Consider the following 19,488-nt stretch of genomic DNA (forward strand, 5'->3'; position numbering starts at 1 on the left):
TTGCCCTTGGTGATGTAAGGCTTGGATACAGCTCCTCAGCCATGAAAACCCATTCCAAGAAGCTCTCTACGCACTGTTGTGCTAATCTGAAGGTCACATGCAGTTTGGAGGTCTTTGGCTATTGACTCTGCAGACAGTTGACGACTTCTGCACATTATGCGCTGACCCCGCTCTGTCATTTTATGTGGCCTACCACTTCATGGTTGAGTTACTGTTGATCCCAGTTGCTTCCACTTTGTTATACCACTAACAGTTGACCGTGGAATATTTAGTAGCAAGGAAATTTCACTTATTGCACAGGTGGCAACCTATCATGGTACCACGCTTGAATTCACTGAGCTCCTGAGAGCAACCCATTCTTTCACAAATGTTGGTAGAGGCAGTCTGCATGCCTGGGTGCTTGATTTTATCCACCTGTGGCCATGGAGGTGATTGGAACACCTGAATCCAATGATTTGGAGGGGTGTCCAAATACTTTTGTGTGTGTATGTATATATACACACAAATGAAACATGCAAGGAAGGGAAAAATGAGAGGAGCAGATAAGAAGGAAGCAAAAGAAAACTGGCATACTGGGTACAGAGCAACAGCAGGATCAAGAGCTAATGGCAACAGAGTCTGGCAGCAGCATGACAAACTGGGTACAGGGCAGGAGCAGCCAAAACACTGATGCAAGAAGCAATAGCAGCAGTGGAACTTCTCCCAGCCGGTGTGGCCAGGTGGAGCTGATTGCTGGAACCTGTTGACTGCTGGGAGACAACTGCTGGTGTACACTTAGCCCTCGGTCACATCAAAGCCTATTTTGAAATTGTGCGACTTACAGTGAAGTCGCACGATTTCAAAATCGGGTGACCTGCCGATTTCAGTTGGATTTGCAAGACATCTGACATAGATGTCTATGCAAATCGCAACAAAAGTAATGCATGCACTACTTTAAAAATTGGTGTGGCTCCGACCAAGTCAGAACTGCACCGATATGACCGCTCTAATAGTTGACAATAGGATGCGACTTGACATACAATTTGCAAGGCGCATGGCATGCAAATCGCATGTCAAGTCGCACCCCATGTGACCGGGTTGTAAAACTGCAGTTCTTTGCCCAGGAAGCACAGTGCCACCAGCAGGTGAACCAGGCCATGACAGTTGGGGAAATTAGGGAAGTTTGCAAAGCTGATGCATGGATGCTGGGAGTAGCATCATCAGGTTACAAATAGAGTATATCTGTGTTCTCTACTACGTTTTCTTTGCGTTGTGCCTTCCTGTATTTCAGCAGATTGGACCTCCTTTCAGTCATTCAGGGATTGTTGATTCAGAGGGTTATCATCATGTTCCCCAAACTGAATGACTTGTCTGACTTTAAAGTTTCTGATGAAATCTGTTGAGTCAATTATTGCTGCTCTTCTTTGTGAGACTTCTTGGCATCTTACCTTCCCTGTGTTCAGATCTGGTCACCCTATTGTGGTGAAAGCTGTCAGGACTTACCTCTTGGCTACTGATTGACCCATTTCTTGTTTGTTATTCCATAAACTTCAGAATATAATGCAGCATACCAGCCTTTAAATATGATGGCTGTAATTGTTTTTTGTAAGGCTTTCCTCCCCCTTTTTTAACCTGGTAATCCTGTAATTAACAAACTTCTTGTCCCTGGGTGGCTACACTCACTTCTCCTTCTATATGAAGGTAGCCATACCTGCCATCCAGGTAGTACTTCAAACATCACAAACGAACAAAGGATTTCTCAGCACACTTTAGCAGCCAGCCTGCAAAACAACCTATTTGGTTCTGTCTAACCGTGCACACATTTTCAAATACACGCACAAGCCGCAGTCCCGCGTCAAGAGTCCTCTGTATACTGCGGACCTAACGCTAAAATTTCCAGAGCTTCCACAGTCTGAGCACATATATCTGTGGATAGGTTACTTTTTTTTTTTTTATCATACTTACCTAGGTGGATGCAACATCGGTCCAATGCTGCATTTGTCCCCTGCTTGCTCTAAGGGTGAGAACTCTGCAGTCACATGACCACTGATCTCTGAGTTCTTACAGCTACTCTGAACAGAGAGTGGTGACTGCCAGTCACCGCTGTCTGCTCTGCCCCCCTCCATCGCTCACTGGAGCGATGGGCTGTGGAGGGAGTAGCTGGCTCAGGCTCTCAGCGGATCGCTGGGAGGCTGAGCCAGGTGCCACTCCAGATGCTGGGATGGATCCCGACTTTGAAGTCGGGATCTTTCCCCAGCCGGAACCATCTGAGCGACGTAAGCCAACAGTGGGCTTCAGCCTGCTGTCAGCTGAAAACAAGCCACAGGAGTGCAGAACGAACTGCACTCCTATGATCCACAGGAGAAGTACAGCCAAATGAACTTTGGCTGTACTTCTCCTTTTAAGGGAAGGTGTGCCTGGAGGGAGCCCACCCCTCTTTAAAGGTATAGGGATGCGCGTGACACCCAGCTATAGCAAAATGACAGCAAAGGCATCTAGTGTGTCCCTGCATCCAATTCAGTCAACTGTCCAAAAAATAGCAACCATCCAAATCTATAACCAGCCTTGGCAGCAAGATGCACATCACAAACATGCATTATAAAGAGAGCCATTTGTTTGAACACATTTGCATATATATGCGTAAGCTGCAGTCCCGCATCAAGGGTCTTCTGTATATTGCGAGCCTAACTCTAAAATTTCCAGTTAGGTCCCTGCAACCAATTCAGCCAATTGTACAAAAAACACCTGCCCTGAACCTATCCATTGATATGTGCTCCCACTTTGGAGGCTCAAAATTTTAGAGTTTGGTCCACACTATACAGAGGACCATTGACGTGGGACTGCGGCTTACACACGTATTTGCAAATGTGGGTAAGAATAAAATAAGGAACTTTTACAAATATTCATCAATGTATCTGCCGTACCTGTAGGCCATTTGCATTCCCACTGTAGCCTACTCAAAAAACTCTCAATATTCAGCATAGCTCCATCCTGTCTTGTTCCTAGGATGCTGTAGCTGTTGAATGCGTTCCCATAGCATCACACAGGAGCAATAGTTGTCCTTGTTCAGAACCCTGCGCATGTGGATGCATTAATGACCCTCAACACTGGTGTCATTGGATGCAATATTAACCCTGAAATTAGTGTCTGTGGATGCAGTAATAACCGCTAGCATTGGTATCAGTGGATACAGGAATGATCCCCAGCACTGGTGTCAGTGAATGCAATAATAACCCACCACATTGGAGTCAGTGGATGCAATAATAACCGCTATCATTGGTGTATGTGAACGCAATAATACCTCCTCCAGCATTGGCGTCAGTGGATGCAGTAATGACTCCCAGCATTGGTATCAGTGGATACAGGAATGATCCCCAGCACTGGTGTCAGTGAATGCAATAATAACCCACCACATTGGAGTCAGTGGATGCAATAATAACCGCTAGCATTAGTGTCTGTGAACGCAATAATACCCCCTCCAGTATTGGTGTCAGTGGATGCAGTAATGACTCCCAGCATTGATGTCCGTGAACACAATAACAACCCCCAGCATTGGTGTTAGTGAATGAAATAATTGCCCCCAGCATTGGTATTTTTAAACGCAATAATAACCCTAACAATGGAGTCAGTGGATGTAAAAATGACCTCCCACCATTGGTGTAAGTGGATGCAATAACAACCAATAGCATTGGTATTAGTGAACGCAATAATAACCCCCAGCAACGGTGTCGGTGAATGCAATAATTCCCAGAATTGGAGACAGTGCACACAATAATAGCTCGCAGCATTGGTGTCAGAAAATGCAATAATAATCCCCAGTAATGGTGTCCGTGAACGCAATAATACCCCCAGCACTGGTGTCAGTGGACACAATAATAAGCCTGAATTTGGTGTCAGTGAATGCAATGATGGCCCCCAGCACTGAAATTGAATCTCTCCCATGACTACCAATGCAGGGGGAGGAGGTTAAGTTTCACTGCTAAGACTACAAATGCAGAAGAGGGGATATATGTTGGAAAGTGGACTTCTGTAGCCTCTTTCTATACCCATTCCACCATTGCATTTACAATTGGGTGGGAGGATGTATAGCGCTTCCCAGGGGTTGGGAATTGCAGCAAGATCATAGTTGCCAGCTCAGTGTGGAATTTAGGAACACATCAAATTTCTGAAAGGGTCAACAGGTATTTTCCTGTACTAGCAGTGCTTTAAAAAGACAAAACATGGAGAAATGTGCTTATATTGCAGAGATTTATTTATTTTATTTTGCTTAAACTTTTTACATTGTATCTTAGCAAGAAAATGATACTAGTATAAATTCAGCTTTTCTTGCTCTGTTCTTATTACAGTATGGATAGCACTTGGAGAGCTAAAAAAGCTGGGAAGGAAAATAAAACTAAACAGTAATGTAAAGTAAAATAACATCATACACTCACCGGCCACTTTATTAGGTACACCTTGCTAGTGCCAAGAAAATATCCCCCACACCATTACACTACCATCACCAGCCTGAACCGTTCATACAAGGCAGGATGGATCTATGCTTTCATGTTGTTTACACCAAATTCTGACCCTACCATCTGAATGTCGCAGCAAACAGTTTGTCCATTCTCCTCTGACCTCAACAAGGCATTTTCGTCCACACAACTGCCGCTCACGGAATATTCTCTCTTTTTCGGACCATTCTCTGTAAACCCCAGAGATGGTTGTGTATGAAAATCCCAGTAGATCAGCAGTTTTTTAAATACTCAGACCAGCCTGTCTGGCACCAAAAATCATGCCACATTCAAAGTCACTTAAATCCCCTTTCTTCCCTATTCTGATGCTCGGTTTGAACTTCAGCAAGTCATCTTCACCACATCTACATGCCTAAATGCATTGAGTTTCTGCCATGTGATTGACTGATTAGCAATTTGTGTTAGCAAGCAATTGAACAGGTGTACCTATTGTCTAATCTGTTTTATACTATCTGTACTGATTGCGATTAGTGCTTTGAGTGCCGCATCCGCAATACTAAATCCTCATGCTGGACTCCTTCGAGAGCCCTACATGTGGAATACTTATCTACATTTGGAGAGGCTCCATTTTATATCTTCTCCGCTTTCTGTATGCTGATATAGTGACAATTTTTCCTTAGAGTTTATATTGTCATTGGTCTTTAATTGTTTACTCATTGTTTTCTCTTTTTTTATTTTTTTTAATACATGGCACTTAAGTATACAGTTTAATTCTATGTCTTTCCACCAGTACATATTCTGGAATATTCATCGAATCCCTTGTATGTCTTATTCCTGTTGGTCAATGCAATTGTTTTTGACTGATCCTTTGCTCCTATCTATTCTGTAATAAAATTCTTTGTAAAAGAACAGGTGTACCTAATAAAGTGGCCGATAAGTGTATACCAGCAACCATTTTGATAAATTTGAACTGGTCAAAGTAAAGCACACATTGTAAAAAAAAACATGTATACTCATATCTGGTGGCACTTTTGTTGAAACCCCACCCCCAAGTGTGTTAAATACCTGCTCTTCTTTGTACGCTCTGTTGTTTCCTTCCGCTATACGTATGCCACTGCAGGATGTACCAGCAGGCAGGAGGAACCACAGTTCACGGCATTAGAAGAGGGCATAGTTACAACACATGGTTGGCAATAGGAAAGTATCCATACCCCGTTTATGCAGAGTAGGTTTTGTTTAGTAGTAACAGGGTTACTTTAAAGATAACCTGTCGCCATTGAGTAAGAATCTGAATGTTTTGTCTTTAATGTTTACAAAAGACTGTATATTCTGTTTCTTGCATAAGCAGAACCATGACTGTTTTAATCAATGTGTCACATCTTTAAATGACACAAATCACAAAGCCACGCTGAGATTTTCTGTTGGGGTTGATGTAGTAACATGTCAGGTTTGAAGGTGTTACTTCCCAGATAGAAAGCGCAATTAATTGAGATTTGAGCTGCAGTGTAGACCTGTACTGGCAGGCAGATTATGGGTGTTCTCACTTCAGTTTGTTCTGTGTTGCCCAACACAGCTTATTTAGTATATTGCATATCTTCTCATTTAAATGTATAGGATATAAGCAAAGTCACTGACTCACTAAGTAGTAAAACAAAATTAAAGAGAACAACCCTGTGGCATGTACAATAAACTGAAGAACATCCTGCATGGAATCTATTCCTACAGATCAAGGTGCAAGGCCTAAAGCCGAAGGCAAGTCAAAACCTAACTACGCTTAAATCTGCTCCCACCACCATTCTAAACCTAACCTATCTACCCTGTAAAAGGAAAGATGCCTATGATTACTTATTCTGAAGTTTCTCTGGTCTGGTTACATGACTGGCTTTCAGCGCTGGCTTCAGTGTAGAGAAATGATAGCCGACAATGGATGCCCCATAGTAAGCATATGAGTGACATCACTGCCCAGGCTCTGCAGCCATTGTTAGCAATCTCTCGTCTTCAGTGAAGCTGGAGGGATAATGTATTCGAACCAGAGCAACTTCAGAATAGAAATTCAGGTACACAGAATAGGCTTAGAATGGGGGTGGGAGTAGATTTAAACTTAATTAGGTTTTGACTTGCCGTCTGCTTTAACACATCTGTCGATTCAACAGGATCTGCAACTGTGCTCATTTAAATGTCGTCAATAAATGGATTCTAATGCTCTAGCTGAAGAATGCTCCCCATGTGCTGTCTTCGCTTTGAAGTAATTATGTTATAGATAGGAACTTTCAAGGCTCTTGTACTGTGTCAAATAATGTGATTATTATAAATTTACATTAGTGGATTTTATGGGCATTTTACCCTGTTGATTGTAAATCTTAACCACAATCCATATCCAAAATCCCAAAGAGCACCAAAAATGCATCCAGGTATAACTGTATCATAATTTTATCATTCATCATAATTCAAGTGATTATCCAGTTAACACTAATGCCAATAATATTATTGTGCTAAAAATGTAATACACTTAACCACTTGCCCTCCTGAGGATTTGCCCCCCTTACTGACTAGGCCATTTTTTTGCGTTACAGCGCTGCGTTACTTTAACTGACAATTGCACGGTCATGAATTGCACAATTGCACCCAAATGAAATTTACTTCCTTTTTTTCCCCACGAATTGAGCTTTCTTTTATTGGTATTTGTTCGCTTGTTATGGTTTTTATTTTCTTATGCAAAAAAAAAAAAAAAGACCGACAATTTTGAGAAAAAACACAATATTTTTTACTTTTTGCTATTAACCACTTCCTGCCCGGCCAATAGTAAAATGACAGCCAGGCAGGATTCTCGTGGATCCGAGTGGGCGTCATATAACATCCTTCCCGGATCGCGCCTTGCGTGTGCCTGCAGGGCCGCGCTGTGGCGAGATCTGTCACCGGCTGTGTACTTTGGACACGGCCGATGACAAATCTGTGTACCGGCCCCATTCCCAGTACCATGTGACTTGCTGTGAGCAATCACAGCAGGTCACATGACACTTGTAAACAATGAATGGCTTCCTTTCATGCCATTCATTGTATATAAGTGTGTCTAGCTGTGAATGGTCATAGCGGTCACATGCACAGGCTGGGCCAATCACAGTCCATCTGTGCCATGTGATTAGCCTTTAACAAAAAATCACAACAAAAAAGCCTAAATGAATTGATTGCATTCAGTTAAATGCTTGCTTATAGCAAATAAATTATTGGCATAAATTTATGAAGAATAATTATTTATTTACAAACAAAACGGTCTTTCTTTGTTTATTTAGCAAAAAATAAAAACCCCAGTGGTGATTAAATACCACCAAAAGAAAGCTCTACTTGTGTGAACAAAATGATAACATTTTAGCGCTGAAAATTAAAAATTGGCCTGTGCTGGAAGTGGGTAAAAGTGCCCGGTATTGAAGTGGTTAAACATGTCCAGTAAAAAAAATTTTAAAACTCAAATTTCGTCATAAATTTAGGTCAAAATGTATTCTGCTACGTTTGCTAAAAAAAATTCCCAATATGTGTAAATTAATTGGTTTATGTTAAAGTTATAGCATTTACAAATGGCGGTATATATACTGGGATTTTTTTTGTTATTTTTGTTAGTAATGGTGGCAATCAGCGATTTATAGCAGGACTGCAGCAGGCATTCTGACACTGGGCGGAACTGACTTGGTGTCACTGACATCCCCAGTGATACCAATACAGTGATCAGTTCTAAAAAAAAAAAAGCACCGACACTGTACTAATGGCAATGGGCAGGAAGGGGTTAACAACATGACGGGCGATCAAAGGGTTAACTGTGTGCTGTTTTACATAGTGCTGTGTCCTTGTGCTTCACTGCAAGCACACTTCTTTGCATGGCTGTGCTGTGCACAGCCATACAAAGCAGTGTGCACAAGCTGACAGGGAAGAGAACGGTTTTGTTTACAAACAGTTCTCTGTCCCGTCAGAGATCACCGGCCGGGACCCGGTGATTGACAGCCACGGCCGCGAATGGCTATGTGCGCTCCCCTACCCGGAAATGCAAAACCACGTGTATATATACGTGATTTTGCACACCCGTGTCGCCCTTTAGCAGTATATCTGCTATAGGGCAGTCCGGAAGCGGTTAAAGCGGTAATAAACGCAAAAGAAAACCTTTTATTATATTGCAGCTTACCAATTCTTAGATGTTATGGCTTCATTCGTTTTTTTTTCCAGGGTTTCTTTCTTTTATTTTCACCTGGTGATCTAGCCAGTAAGTCTGTTGATTAGCTTTTTTTTCCTTGTTAGCTGTCCTGCAGCTGTAACAGTTAGAGGGTTGAGATAAGCCATTTACAACTGACGGGTGCTTACAACGATCTGCTTTTATTTATTTAAAACATTTACATTTATGTAAAGCTGTTGCTGTATCTGTTTACAAAGTGTTAGCAGGAGTTCAGCTTCAATTTATTAGTGTATTTAAATCTACTAGTACACCTAACTGTCCCCTCCCCCCAAGACTGACAATGCTGCTGTCCAAAGATGTCTTTGTTGCTCCTCCATCCAGAGTGTAGGCACTCTAATACAGGATTAGTGATATGAACGTGCCATTCCATAAACTTATATGTCCAAAACCAACAGACCAATATCCAAGGCAGCTGTCCCTTTAAGTGCAAAATAACACTATATATGTGAACAAATCAACAGAAGTAGGCGCTAGTCCTTCACATATGAAAACTCCCCCTGATACAAATAGTGCACAATGCAAAAAACACATTTTTGATCATGTGCTTTTTGCATTTTGCACTATTTGTGTTCGGAGGGCGTGGGGGGGGGGGTTTATATGAGAAGGACTAGCGCCTACTATTATTGATTTGTTCACTCTAATACAGGAGGGGTGTCACTGGCCAGATCACCAGGTGAAAACAGAGAGCCTCAAAAAACACTAATGCAGCCCCAACATCTAATGATCGGTAAGCTGCAATATATTACATTTTTGGTTCTGGGTTTAATACTGCATTAAATGTATCAGTTTTCAATACATGGACAAAAATAGTGTTAACATGCAAAACACATCATTATTGATACTAAAAGACCTATGACAAATACAACTGCTTATTTTTTTATTTATATTTTAGGCTCCAATCAAAAAAGGGTGAAACATTTTCAGTGAATTTGTGTATATTTGAACAATTTTTTATGGTGTCTTTTGTAACATAAAAATCTAATGAGACTCTCTTCATTAAAAAAAAAACAAAAACATAATTTGGATCAAATGCAGAACCAAACAGCTAATGCACTTCGCACCATCACAAGAGCTGTCACAGAACGGAAGCTCAGGTGGCCAGAATTCATGTAGAAATTTTTGTAATAGTCCAGTTGCTTTTGTGTTGTGATACACTGCAAAAATGTCCACCTGTACAGGCTGCCTGCACACAGCTACACCATACTGTAGAATAGAAAGATAAACAAACATCACTTCATGCTGTATGGGGCTCTGCTGCTTTCTGAAGGAACCTTTAAGCTGGCCACAGATTAATCAAATCTTGGCCGGTTCAGCAGGAACCGGCCAAGATTCAATCCATCCATAGGCAGGCTGGTTGTACTGATGTTGATCAATGGACCAGCCTGTTGGATTTTTTATGCAATCATATATATTTCATATAGCCGCCAGCAGTGATTATCGTAGTTTGCCAGCAGGTAAGGCTCCGCATCGGCAGAACACAATAGTGCAGCGGGAGGGATTCCTGATGGGAAATTCAAGCGATTTTTCTTTCCTTTTATCCATGGCTATCTACCCAAAAAAAAAATCTACTTTAAATGTAAGGCTACATTCACACTAGCCTTGTTTGCTAGCGGCAGAAAGGCATTTGGGAAGCGTTTTTACCGCTTCCCAAACGCCTCGGACAATTCTGCCCATTGTAGCACATGGTGCTGTTCTAATGGGAGCGATAACGTCATGGCGTGGTGCGGCAAAACGAACGCCTCTGGTCGAGTCAGGAGGTGTTGAAGCCTCTTACTCTAGTCTATGGTGCCGCTCCGCAAACGCCCGGCCGGAGTTTGCGGTGCATTTGCGGAGCGGTAACAACATTCAAACTTCATATAACTTCATTATAGGCGTTTGTGGGGTGTTCTTAACGCTCGGCAAACGCCTAGCAACCACCGCTAAACCGTGCATGCGGCGTTTGCCGAGCGTTAAAAACCGCTTGGCAAACGCCAGACCAAGGCTTGCCAAATGCTATAGGGGCGTCTGGCAAGTGTTGGTAAAACAGTCAAGTGTGAACGAGCCCTAATGGGCTCAAACAACACACTGTACACTGCCCTCAGTGCTCTATCTGGCAATTCTTTCTTTTCTTTCTTTTCAGCTGGGTACTATATCTAACAACCAAATTGATTGTTTAGCATACACTTTGATCTGTGATACATGAAGTGAATGTCTGGTAGGGCTCATGCATCAATGCACCATTTTGTATTGCTCCATCTTGCCTCACTTAAGACAACTTTAGGTAACACAAAAGAGCAGTGGATTCTTAAACTACAACACCAGGTCACACATGCACTCAAGATATGACCTCAAGTACAGCAAGTACATTTTCAAGCTTTTGCTTAAGGATATATTTAACCACTTAACATCCACCCTATAGCAGTTTTACTGCTACAAGGCAGCATTCTGGTGAAAAATCACTTGTGTATGTGTGTGTGTGTGTGTGTGTGTGTGTATATATATATATGTGATTTTGCATGTCCGCCACAGGGGGGTGCGTGTTTACATAGATACAGTTCTGTTGTGACGGGGGAGTCATGAAACGTGTATCTCTGCAGAGCTAAGAACATGATCCATCACTTCCTAGATACACACTTAACCCTTGGATCGCCCTAGATGTTAGCCCCTTCCAAAACCAGTGTCATTAGTACAGTGATTAGTATATATTTTTAGCACTGATCACTGTATTAGTTTCACTGGTTCCCACAAAGTGTCAGTGTAAAAATGTCTGCTGCAATATAGTCGCTGATGGCTGCCATTACTAGTATAAAATAAAATAAATAAAATTCCAGTATATGTACTATAGTTTGTAGACGTTATATGATACGCCCACCTCCTTGAGAGTATCCTTCACTTGTCTGGATGCTGTGAATGGGTTTTTCTTTACCATAGAGAGGATCCTGCAATCATCCACCGCTGTTGTCTTCCATGGATGTCCATGCCTTTTTATGTTGCTGAGCCCACCATCACATTCTTCTTTCCTTAGAATGTACCAAACTGTTGATTTGGCCACTCCTAATATTGCAGCTATCTCTCTGATGGATTTGTTTCGTTTTTGAAGCCTTACAATGGCCTGTTTCACTTGCATGGACAGCTCCTTTGAACGCATGATGTAGGTTCACAGCAATAAATTCCAAATGCAAATACCACACTTTGAATCGACTCCAGACCTTTTACCTGCTTAAATGATGAAGAAATAATAGAGTAGCCCACACCTGGCCATGAAACAGCTTGTGATTCAATTGTCCAATTACTTTTGGTCCCTTGAAAAAGGGGAGATGGCTACTCTTAAGAGCTGTAATTCCTAAACACTTCCTCCAATTTGGATGTACATACCCTCAAATTAAACCTGAGAGTGTGCACTTTCAGCCCATATCAATTATATAACTGTAGCTTGAATATGTTTTGGTAAATACCTGAAAATTGTGCCTGTGTCCAAATATATATGGACCTAACTGTATATGTAAAAGCGCTGCGTAAATTGACAGCACTATATAAGCTCCTGTAAAAAATAAACCTAGGATTGTGAGGTGTGTTGTCCTAGAAACTCTTCTTCAATGGCAGTAAGATATGAAAACCATATGTAACTGCAAAATAACAAAGAATCTGTGGCACAAGAACTGCACTGTGTTTATTGCAGGAAAGAGGATGCTTGACCCTTTGGTTCAGCAATTCTTTTTAAAAAAACTGCTTTGTAAAAATTCTTTCAATCTCATACAAATCATGTATAATCGCACATACATGAAATCTCATGATATTACTATTTTTTTTTATTTGCGCAAAAAATGTGGTGTTTTATGATATAATTTATTCTAAATAATTAGGGTGGTGTCCTGATCCCTTAAACAATATTTTGCAGTGCCTCCAGCCATTAAAATACGGCAAATATTTAATAAACCAATAATTTGGACACCTTAATAATAACTTGGTGCAGTCAGAGGAGGTAAATTAAGTTTTTGTTTTACACCTTTGTGATAAGTGAATTAAGCTTCCAATTTAGTTCTTAATATTAAACATCTTTTATTATTATCTATGGTTACTTTAAACATTTACAAAACATTGTTCAGTGACCAAAGTCAGAGAGGGGCAAAGTGCCTACAGTAAGTACTGTATGTGTATGGCAGCAGTGTAATCCAGAGAGGGGGGCAGAGAGTGTGAGCATTGTATATATAAAACCGCAGTTAATACAGACTGGGGGTTGAGCAGGGAGAGGGAGCTAAACCAGGAGGTGGCATCCAGTGTATGGTAGCAAAGATGCAGAATGCAAAGATGGGGAGCACACAGCTGGATGAGACTAAATGTAGCAGGAGGTGAGATCATAATAGCTTTGTGTTATGCCATAAGTGTACATAAAGCTATTATGATCTCAGCGCATGCTACATTTTTCATCCAGCAACGTTCCCCTGCCTTTTGCTCCCCCACTCTGCAGTCTCCATTCAGTGCTGCCATATACTAGATGTCACCTCCTGCTACATTCACCCGCATGCTCCCACTCTCTGCTTCCTCCTTCCACAGTCTGCATTCACTGTTACCATACACAGGATGTCACCTCCTGATCCAGCCACATGTTCTTGCTCTGTTCACTCCTCTCAGTGCCACCCTCTTGAGTTCACAGGAGTCACAACTACAGAGGAGGCATCAGGTATCAATGTGCACTGTCAGTGCGTACTGAAAACAACATTGGGTGGATATACCTCTGCGACACTATAGATTTGCAGTATAACCCCATTTGAGAAACCCTGTGTTTTGTGTTTGCAGAGTGGTGTAGGGAAGTATACTGTTAATTACTCCACTGTTCCCCACAGGTACTCCTGTCTGTACCAGGCTTTTGTATGGGATATCACCTATGATGGATGAGAGGAGGGCTAGCGGGAATCAAGGGGAAAAGGCATATTATAACAGAAGCTTCCCTTCACTGCTCTGCATTTGTTTGTTAAATGTTAGATCTACGGCTCGCTGATCAGATCCAATGTTCCATGAGCTGTAGATCTGAAATTTGTTTCAGGGGTTCCCCCAAATCTCAAACTTTTCACCAAGAATAAAAAGGTTGAGAAACATTGTGTCAATCCAGCAAAGGCAAAGTGCATTATTTTTAAATCACACAACAAAACTAATGCATGTCTTGCCAACTCCATAAATAAACTCCTGGATAAAGATACAGTGAAGGAAGTAAGTATTTGATCCCCTGCTGATTTTGAATGTTTGCCCACACACAAAGAAATGATCAGTCTAAAAATGGAATGGTAGGTGTATTGTAACACTGAGAGACAGAATTGGAAGAAAAACTTAAAAAGAAATTCATGTCTAACAAATTATGCACTGATTTGCTTGTTCATGAGGGAAATAAGTATTTGATTCCCTTCACAAAACATGACTTAGTACTTGGTGGCAAATCCCTTGTTGGTAATCACAAAGGTCAGACGTTTCCTGTAGTTGGCCATCGGGTTTGCACACATTCAGGAGGGATTTTGGCCCACTCCTCTTAGAAGATCCCCTCCAAGTCATTAAGGTTTGGTGGCTGACGTTTGGCAACTCGAACTTTCAGCTCCCTCCACAGATTTAGGTTTAAGGATTAAGGTTTGGAGACTGGCTAGGCCACTCCAGGACTTTAGTGTGCTTCTTCTTGAGCCACTCCTTTGTTGCCTTGGCCGTGTGTTTTGGGTCATGGTCATGCTGGAACACCCATCCATGACCCAGTTTTAATGCCCTGGCTGAGGGAAGAAGGTTCTCGCCCAAGATTTGACGGTACATTGCCCCGTCCATCGTCCCTTTGATGCGGGGCAGTTGTCCTGTCCCCTTAGCAGAAAAACGCCCCCAAAGTAGAATGTTTTCACTACCATGTTTGACAGTTGGGATGGTGTTCTTGGGGTCATAGGCAGCATTCCTCCTCCTCCAAACATGGCGAGTTGAGTTGATGCCAAAGAGCTCGATTTTGGTCTCATCTGACCACAACACTTTCAACCAGTCCTCCTCTGCATCATTCAGATGTTCAGTGGCAAACTTCAGATGGGCCTGGACATGTGCTTTCTTGAGCAGAGTGACCTTGCAGGCACTGCAGGATTTCAATACTTGTCGGCGTAGTGTTACCTTTTGTTTTCTTCGTGACTGTGGTCCCATCTGCCTGGAGATCATTGACAAGATCCTCACGTGTAGTTCTGGGATGATTCCTCACTGCTCTCATGATCATTGACACTCCACGAGGCGAGATCTTGCATGGTGCACCAGACCTAGGGAGACTGACAGTTGTTTTGTGTTTCTTCCATTTGCGAATGATTGCACCAACTGTTGTCACCTTCTTACCAAGCTGCTTGGCGATAGTTTGGTAGCCCAGTCCAGCCTTGTGTAGGTCTACAATCTTGTACTTGACATCCTTGGACAGCTCTTTGGTCTTTGCCATGGTGGAGAGTTTGGATTCTGATTGTTTGATTGCTCCTGTGGACAGGTGTCTTTTATACAGGTAACAAAATGAGATTAGCAGCACTCCCTTTAAGAGATTACGTCTAATTTCAGCTTGTTACCTGTATGAAAGACACCTGGTAGCCTGAAATCCTGCTGAATGATAGGGGATCAAATACTTATTTCCCTCATGAACATGCAAATCAGTGCATAATTTGTTAGACATGCATTTCTTTTAAATTTTTTGTTGCTATCCTGTCTCTCAGTATTACAATACACCTACCATTCTATTTTTAGACTGATCATTTCTTTGTGAGTGGGCAAACATTCAAAATCAGCAGGGGATCATATACTTATTTCCTTCACTGTACATTATCCAGATCAATAATGTGTTTTCCATTTCGGTAGGTATGTTTATGAAATAAAAATCTAGTAAAAATAACAGTGTTTCTGTTTTTGTCATGATAGCTGTACAAAAATGGCAGATTACGAGGAAGGAGAGAGGTGGTCAAAAGGATCAGAAGACCATGCTGCAGAAGCAATGGCTGCTGATATGGACCCCTGGATAATTTTTGATGCAAGAAAGACTCCACGTGCTGAGTTTGAAGAGTGGCTAGAAACGTATCGTCCTTCCAGGGTCTCTCGTTTTGGTAATCCTGAGGAAGGATCTGGACCAGTGGGGTGGTTGGCTGTGTATGGCCCTGGTTATTGTCCACAGATTGAAGGTGGAAAAGAACTTCAGGATGCCTGGGACAAGCTTCAGAGCACAGGACGCAAAATCAACTATGAACTTGTGCGAGAACTGGCGCTTAATTATGGTGTAATATCTGGAAAATGGCTGATGCATTTAGACACAGGCTTTAAAGTTGACCATGCATGGCGTGGAATAGCCACTGCAGTGATAGAAGGTCGCCTTAGCGTAGCAAAAGTAAGTCCTTATCAGCCAGATAGCAAACATGTTATATGTGTGTATACAAGTGACTTTACAGATGAGGAAAGCATCATGCAAACAGACGCTGTTATCCGCAGCTCAGGTGTGAAATGCCTACTAACTTACAAGCCAGATGTGTACACTTACCTGGGCATCTATAGAAACAACCAGTGGCAAATATGTCCCACCATCTATGAAAGTCGATATGATCTGGAATGCATCCCTCGGAGATCCAGAGTTACTAACAAAATTACTAACATAGAAGTGACATAAAGAGCCTTTGAGTGAAACTCTTACCTAATCACATTGAAAACAAGCATACAATCAATTTATTCAATATTTGTGTGGATTGTTTGGTCATTCTTGTGTTCTAAGGACCAAACTACTTTGAAATTCTTATGGTTTCTGACTGTGTCATTTGCTCTACATGTACATGTGCTTACAATAAATAAATATGTGCACTTAATTGAGCTCATTATATATACGCATAGTTTAGTTGTTTATACAAATATAAAATCTATGTTATTAAAAAAAATGTCTTAAAACTCACTAAGCTCATCTACACCTCCAATTACCATATATGTTGGAAAGACTAACAAAACGTAGTCAATCCCCAGATCACACAATTCCACGTTTTGGACCTGTCACCCTTCCTGAAAGCCGCTTTTACTGCTTTCCTGTGAGTAAAGATCTGCCATGTTAAAAAAAAAAGACCTGTTGAGAGTGCTTCCAAGTGTCAAGCAATTGCTTTGGACTGCCAACATATTAAAGTGGTTGTAAAGGCAGAAGGTTTATGACCCTATTGCATTCTCTGTATTAAGGTAAAAAACCTTCTGTGTTCAGCTCCCCCCAGTAAACCCCCCCCCCCACCTCAGATACCTGGGTCTGTTCTCGATCCAGCACTGTGCCCAAGAGCAGCATCTCTCGCTTCTCTTTCTCTCCTTGCTAGATACAGGCAGCAGTGGAAGCCATTAGCTCCTGCTGTCGGTCACAGCCTGTGAGGGGAGAGTGGATGCGGGGTTGAGCTGCTTTGTGTCAAGCTCACATAGCAAGGATTCAAGCTCGCATAGCAAGTTGCTTGCTATGGGAGCACTCAGAAGGGAGGGGAGAGGGGAGGAGTGCCAGCAGGGGCTCCAGAAGAGTAGGATCAGGGCTGATTTGTGCAAAACCATTGCACAGAGCAGGTAGGTATAACATGTTTGTTACGTACCTTTGCAATCTCTTTACGCTGTAAACGTCATTGCTGATAACTTCCAACACATCACAAGTTACTTCTGAGGACTACAGGAATGTTACTTTCATTACTGTTTTTGCACAGTGCACAGGAAAGCCATGCAGTGGTAGCTGGGGTGACATACAGTATTTCTTTTGGTGTGATCAAGTGATGGGTGATATCCATTTTACTATGGTATGTATTCTTAGCACCACCTACAGTGAATACAGTCATGGCCAAAAATATTGCCCCCACCCCGCATTTCTGTCAGATAATGCGCCACTTAACCCAGAAATTATTGCAATTACAAATGTTTAAACATTCTCATGTTTATTACTTTTCTTTGTATTGGTATGACACAAAAAAGTGGAGAAACAAGAAGCCAAATCTAACACGTTCCATTGAAAACCCCAAAAATGGACTGGACAAAGTTACTGGCACCTTCTCAAAATTGTAAAAAATAATTGCCTTCCAAGTTTGTGATGCTCCTGTAACTTCTAATTAAACTCACCTGTATCAATTAACAGATTTTAATGTCCCAGTGTCCACTGTGCGCAACATTGTCAAATAGCCCATGACACTGTATTGCTTTAAAAATGCCTGGATTCTTTCCTAGATACACAGAATATAAATGGATACTAACATTTATAGGTAAAGGTGATCCAGGGAATATCTGATTGCCTCTCGGGGGATCAGGAAGGAATTCTCTTTTCCCTGCAGGAGCAAATTGGATCATGCTTTTCTGGGGGTTTTTTTGTCTTCCTCTGGATCAACTGTGGGTATAGGATTATAACTTTTTTGTTGTTGTTTTTTCAATGGTTGAACTGGATGGACTTCTGTCTTTTTTCAGCCAGACTAACTAACTATGTAACTGTAGCTAATCTCCCTGGACGTGGATGAAAGAGAAAAATTGTTCAAAGATTGCAACGAAGAATTGTTCAAATGGTGGATAAAGAACCTCAACTTCCAGAAAAATTCAAGGTGACCTTCAAGCACAGGGTACAACTGTGTCAGCTCGCACTATATGTCTCCATCTTAATGAAAAGGAATGCTTATGTAGCAGACCCAGGAGGACCCCACTGCTGACACAGAAACATAAAAAAGCCAGACTGCAATTTGCCAAAACTTACCTGAGGAAACCAAGATCCTTTTGGGAGAATGTGCTGTGGGCAGACGAAACAAATTGACAGCTTTTTGGTAAAACCCATCATTCTACTGTTTTCTGAAAAAGAAATGAGGCCTGTATAGAAAAGAATACAGTCCCTACCGTCAAACATGGTGGCAGTTCACTGGTATTTCAGGGTTGCTTTGCTGCTTCAGACACTGGATGACTTGACTGTGTGCATAGCATTATGAAATCTGAAAACTACCATAGAATTCTAGGGTGCAATGTAGGGCCCGGTGTCAGAAAGTTGGGTCTCCATCAGGTCATATGTCTTACAGCAGGACAATGACCCAAAACACATGTCAAAAAGCACCCAGAAATGGTTTCAGACAAAGCTCTGGAGAGTACTGAACTGGGCAGCAATGAGTCCAGATCTCAATCCATAGACCTGTGGAGATGACTTAAAACAGCAGTTGGGAAAAAGGAACCCTTCCAAGCTGACAGACCTGGAGCAGTAGAAGAAAGAACAAAGAAGAATGGTCCAGAATTCCAGTAGAGAGGTGTAAGAAACTCATTGATGGTTACAGGAAGCGATTGATTTGATTTCAGTTATTTTTTTCTAAGGGGTATGCTACCAAATATTAAAATGAGGGTGCCAACAATTTTGCCCAGTCCATTGTTGGCCTTTTTGCTTGGAATGTGTCAGATTTGGCTTTTTGTTTCTCCACTTTTTTTGTGTCGTACCAATACAAACAAAAGAAATAAACATGAGAATGCCTAAACATTTGTAATTGCATCAGTTTTCTGGGCGAAGTGGTGCATTATCTGACAGAAATGCAGGGGTGCCAATATTTTTGGCCATGACTGTCTCTGCATGCATTGCTTAAAATGTAACCAGGTTTTGAGCCTGCAGTCTGCCACTGCATTGTTGTTGCATTGCATTACAGAAGGAAAAAAAAAAAATTGTGGTGGTAATACTAGTAGCAGACTGTATGATATACAGTTGTGCTCTAAAGTTTGCATACCCTGGCAGACATTGTGAAATTTTGGCATTGATATTGTAAATATGACTGATTATGCCAAAAATGCTCTCTTATTGAAGGATGATAATCATATGAATCCATTTATTATCAAATAGTTGTTTGGCTCCTTTTTAAATGATAATGATAACAG

General features: G+C 41.6%; 1 protein-coding gene across 7 annotated transcripts in view; it reads left to right on the forward strand.

The window, feature by feature from the left end:
* CUNH11orf68 (chromosome unknown C11orf68 homolog) overlaps positions 1 to 16,463 on the forward strand; it is a 34,847-nt gene extending 18,384 nt beyond the window's left edge. For all 7 annotated transcript variants that reach the window (XM_089658057.1, XM_089658052.1, XM_089658051.1 and 4 more), the window contains one exon: positions 15,535 to 16,463. In XM_089658057.1, coding sequence (XP_089514183.1) covers positions 15,545 to 16,270 — 726 coding nt within the window. In that variant the 5' untranslated portion in view covers positions 15,535 to 15,544 and the 3' untranslated portion in view covers positions 16,271 to 16,463. The remainder of the gene's footprint in view (positions 1 to 15,534) is intronic.
* The last annotated feature ends 3,025 nt before the right edge of the window (positions 16,464 to 19,488 follow it).

This window comes from Staurois parvus, unplaced genomic scaffold, assembly GCF_062004578.1.
Source record: "Staurois parvus isolate SC_StPar_1 unplaced genomic scaffold, SC_StPar_1.0 ptg001051l, whole genome shotgun sequence".
NCBI classification, from domain to species: domain Eukaryota; kingdom Metazoa; phylum Chordata; class Amphibia; order Anura; family Ranidae; genus Staurois; species Staurois parvus.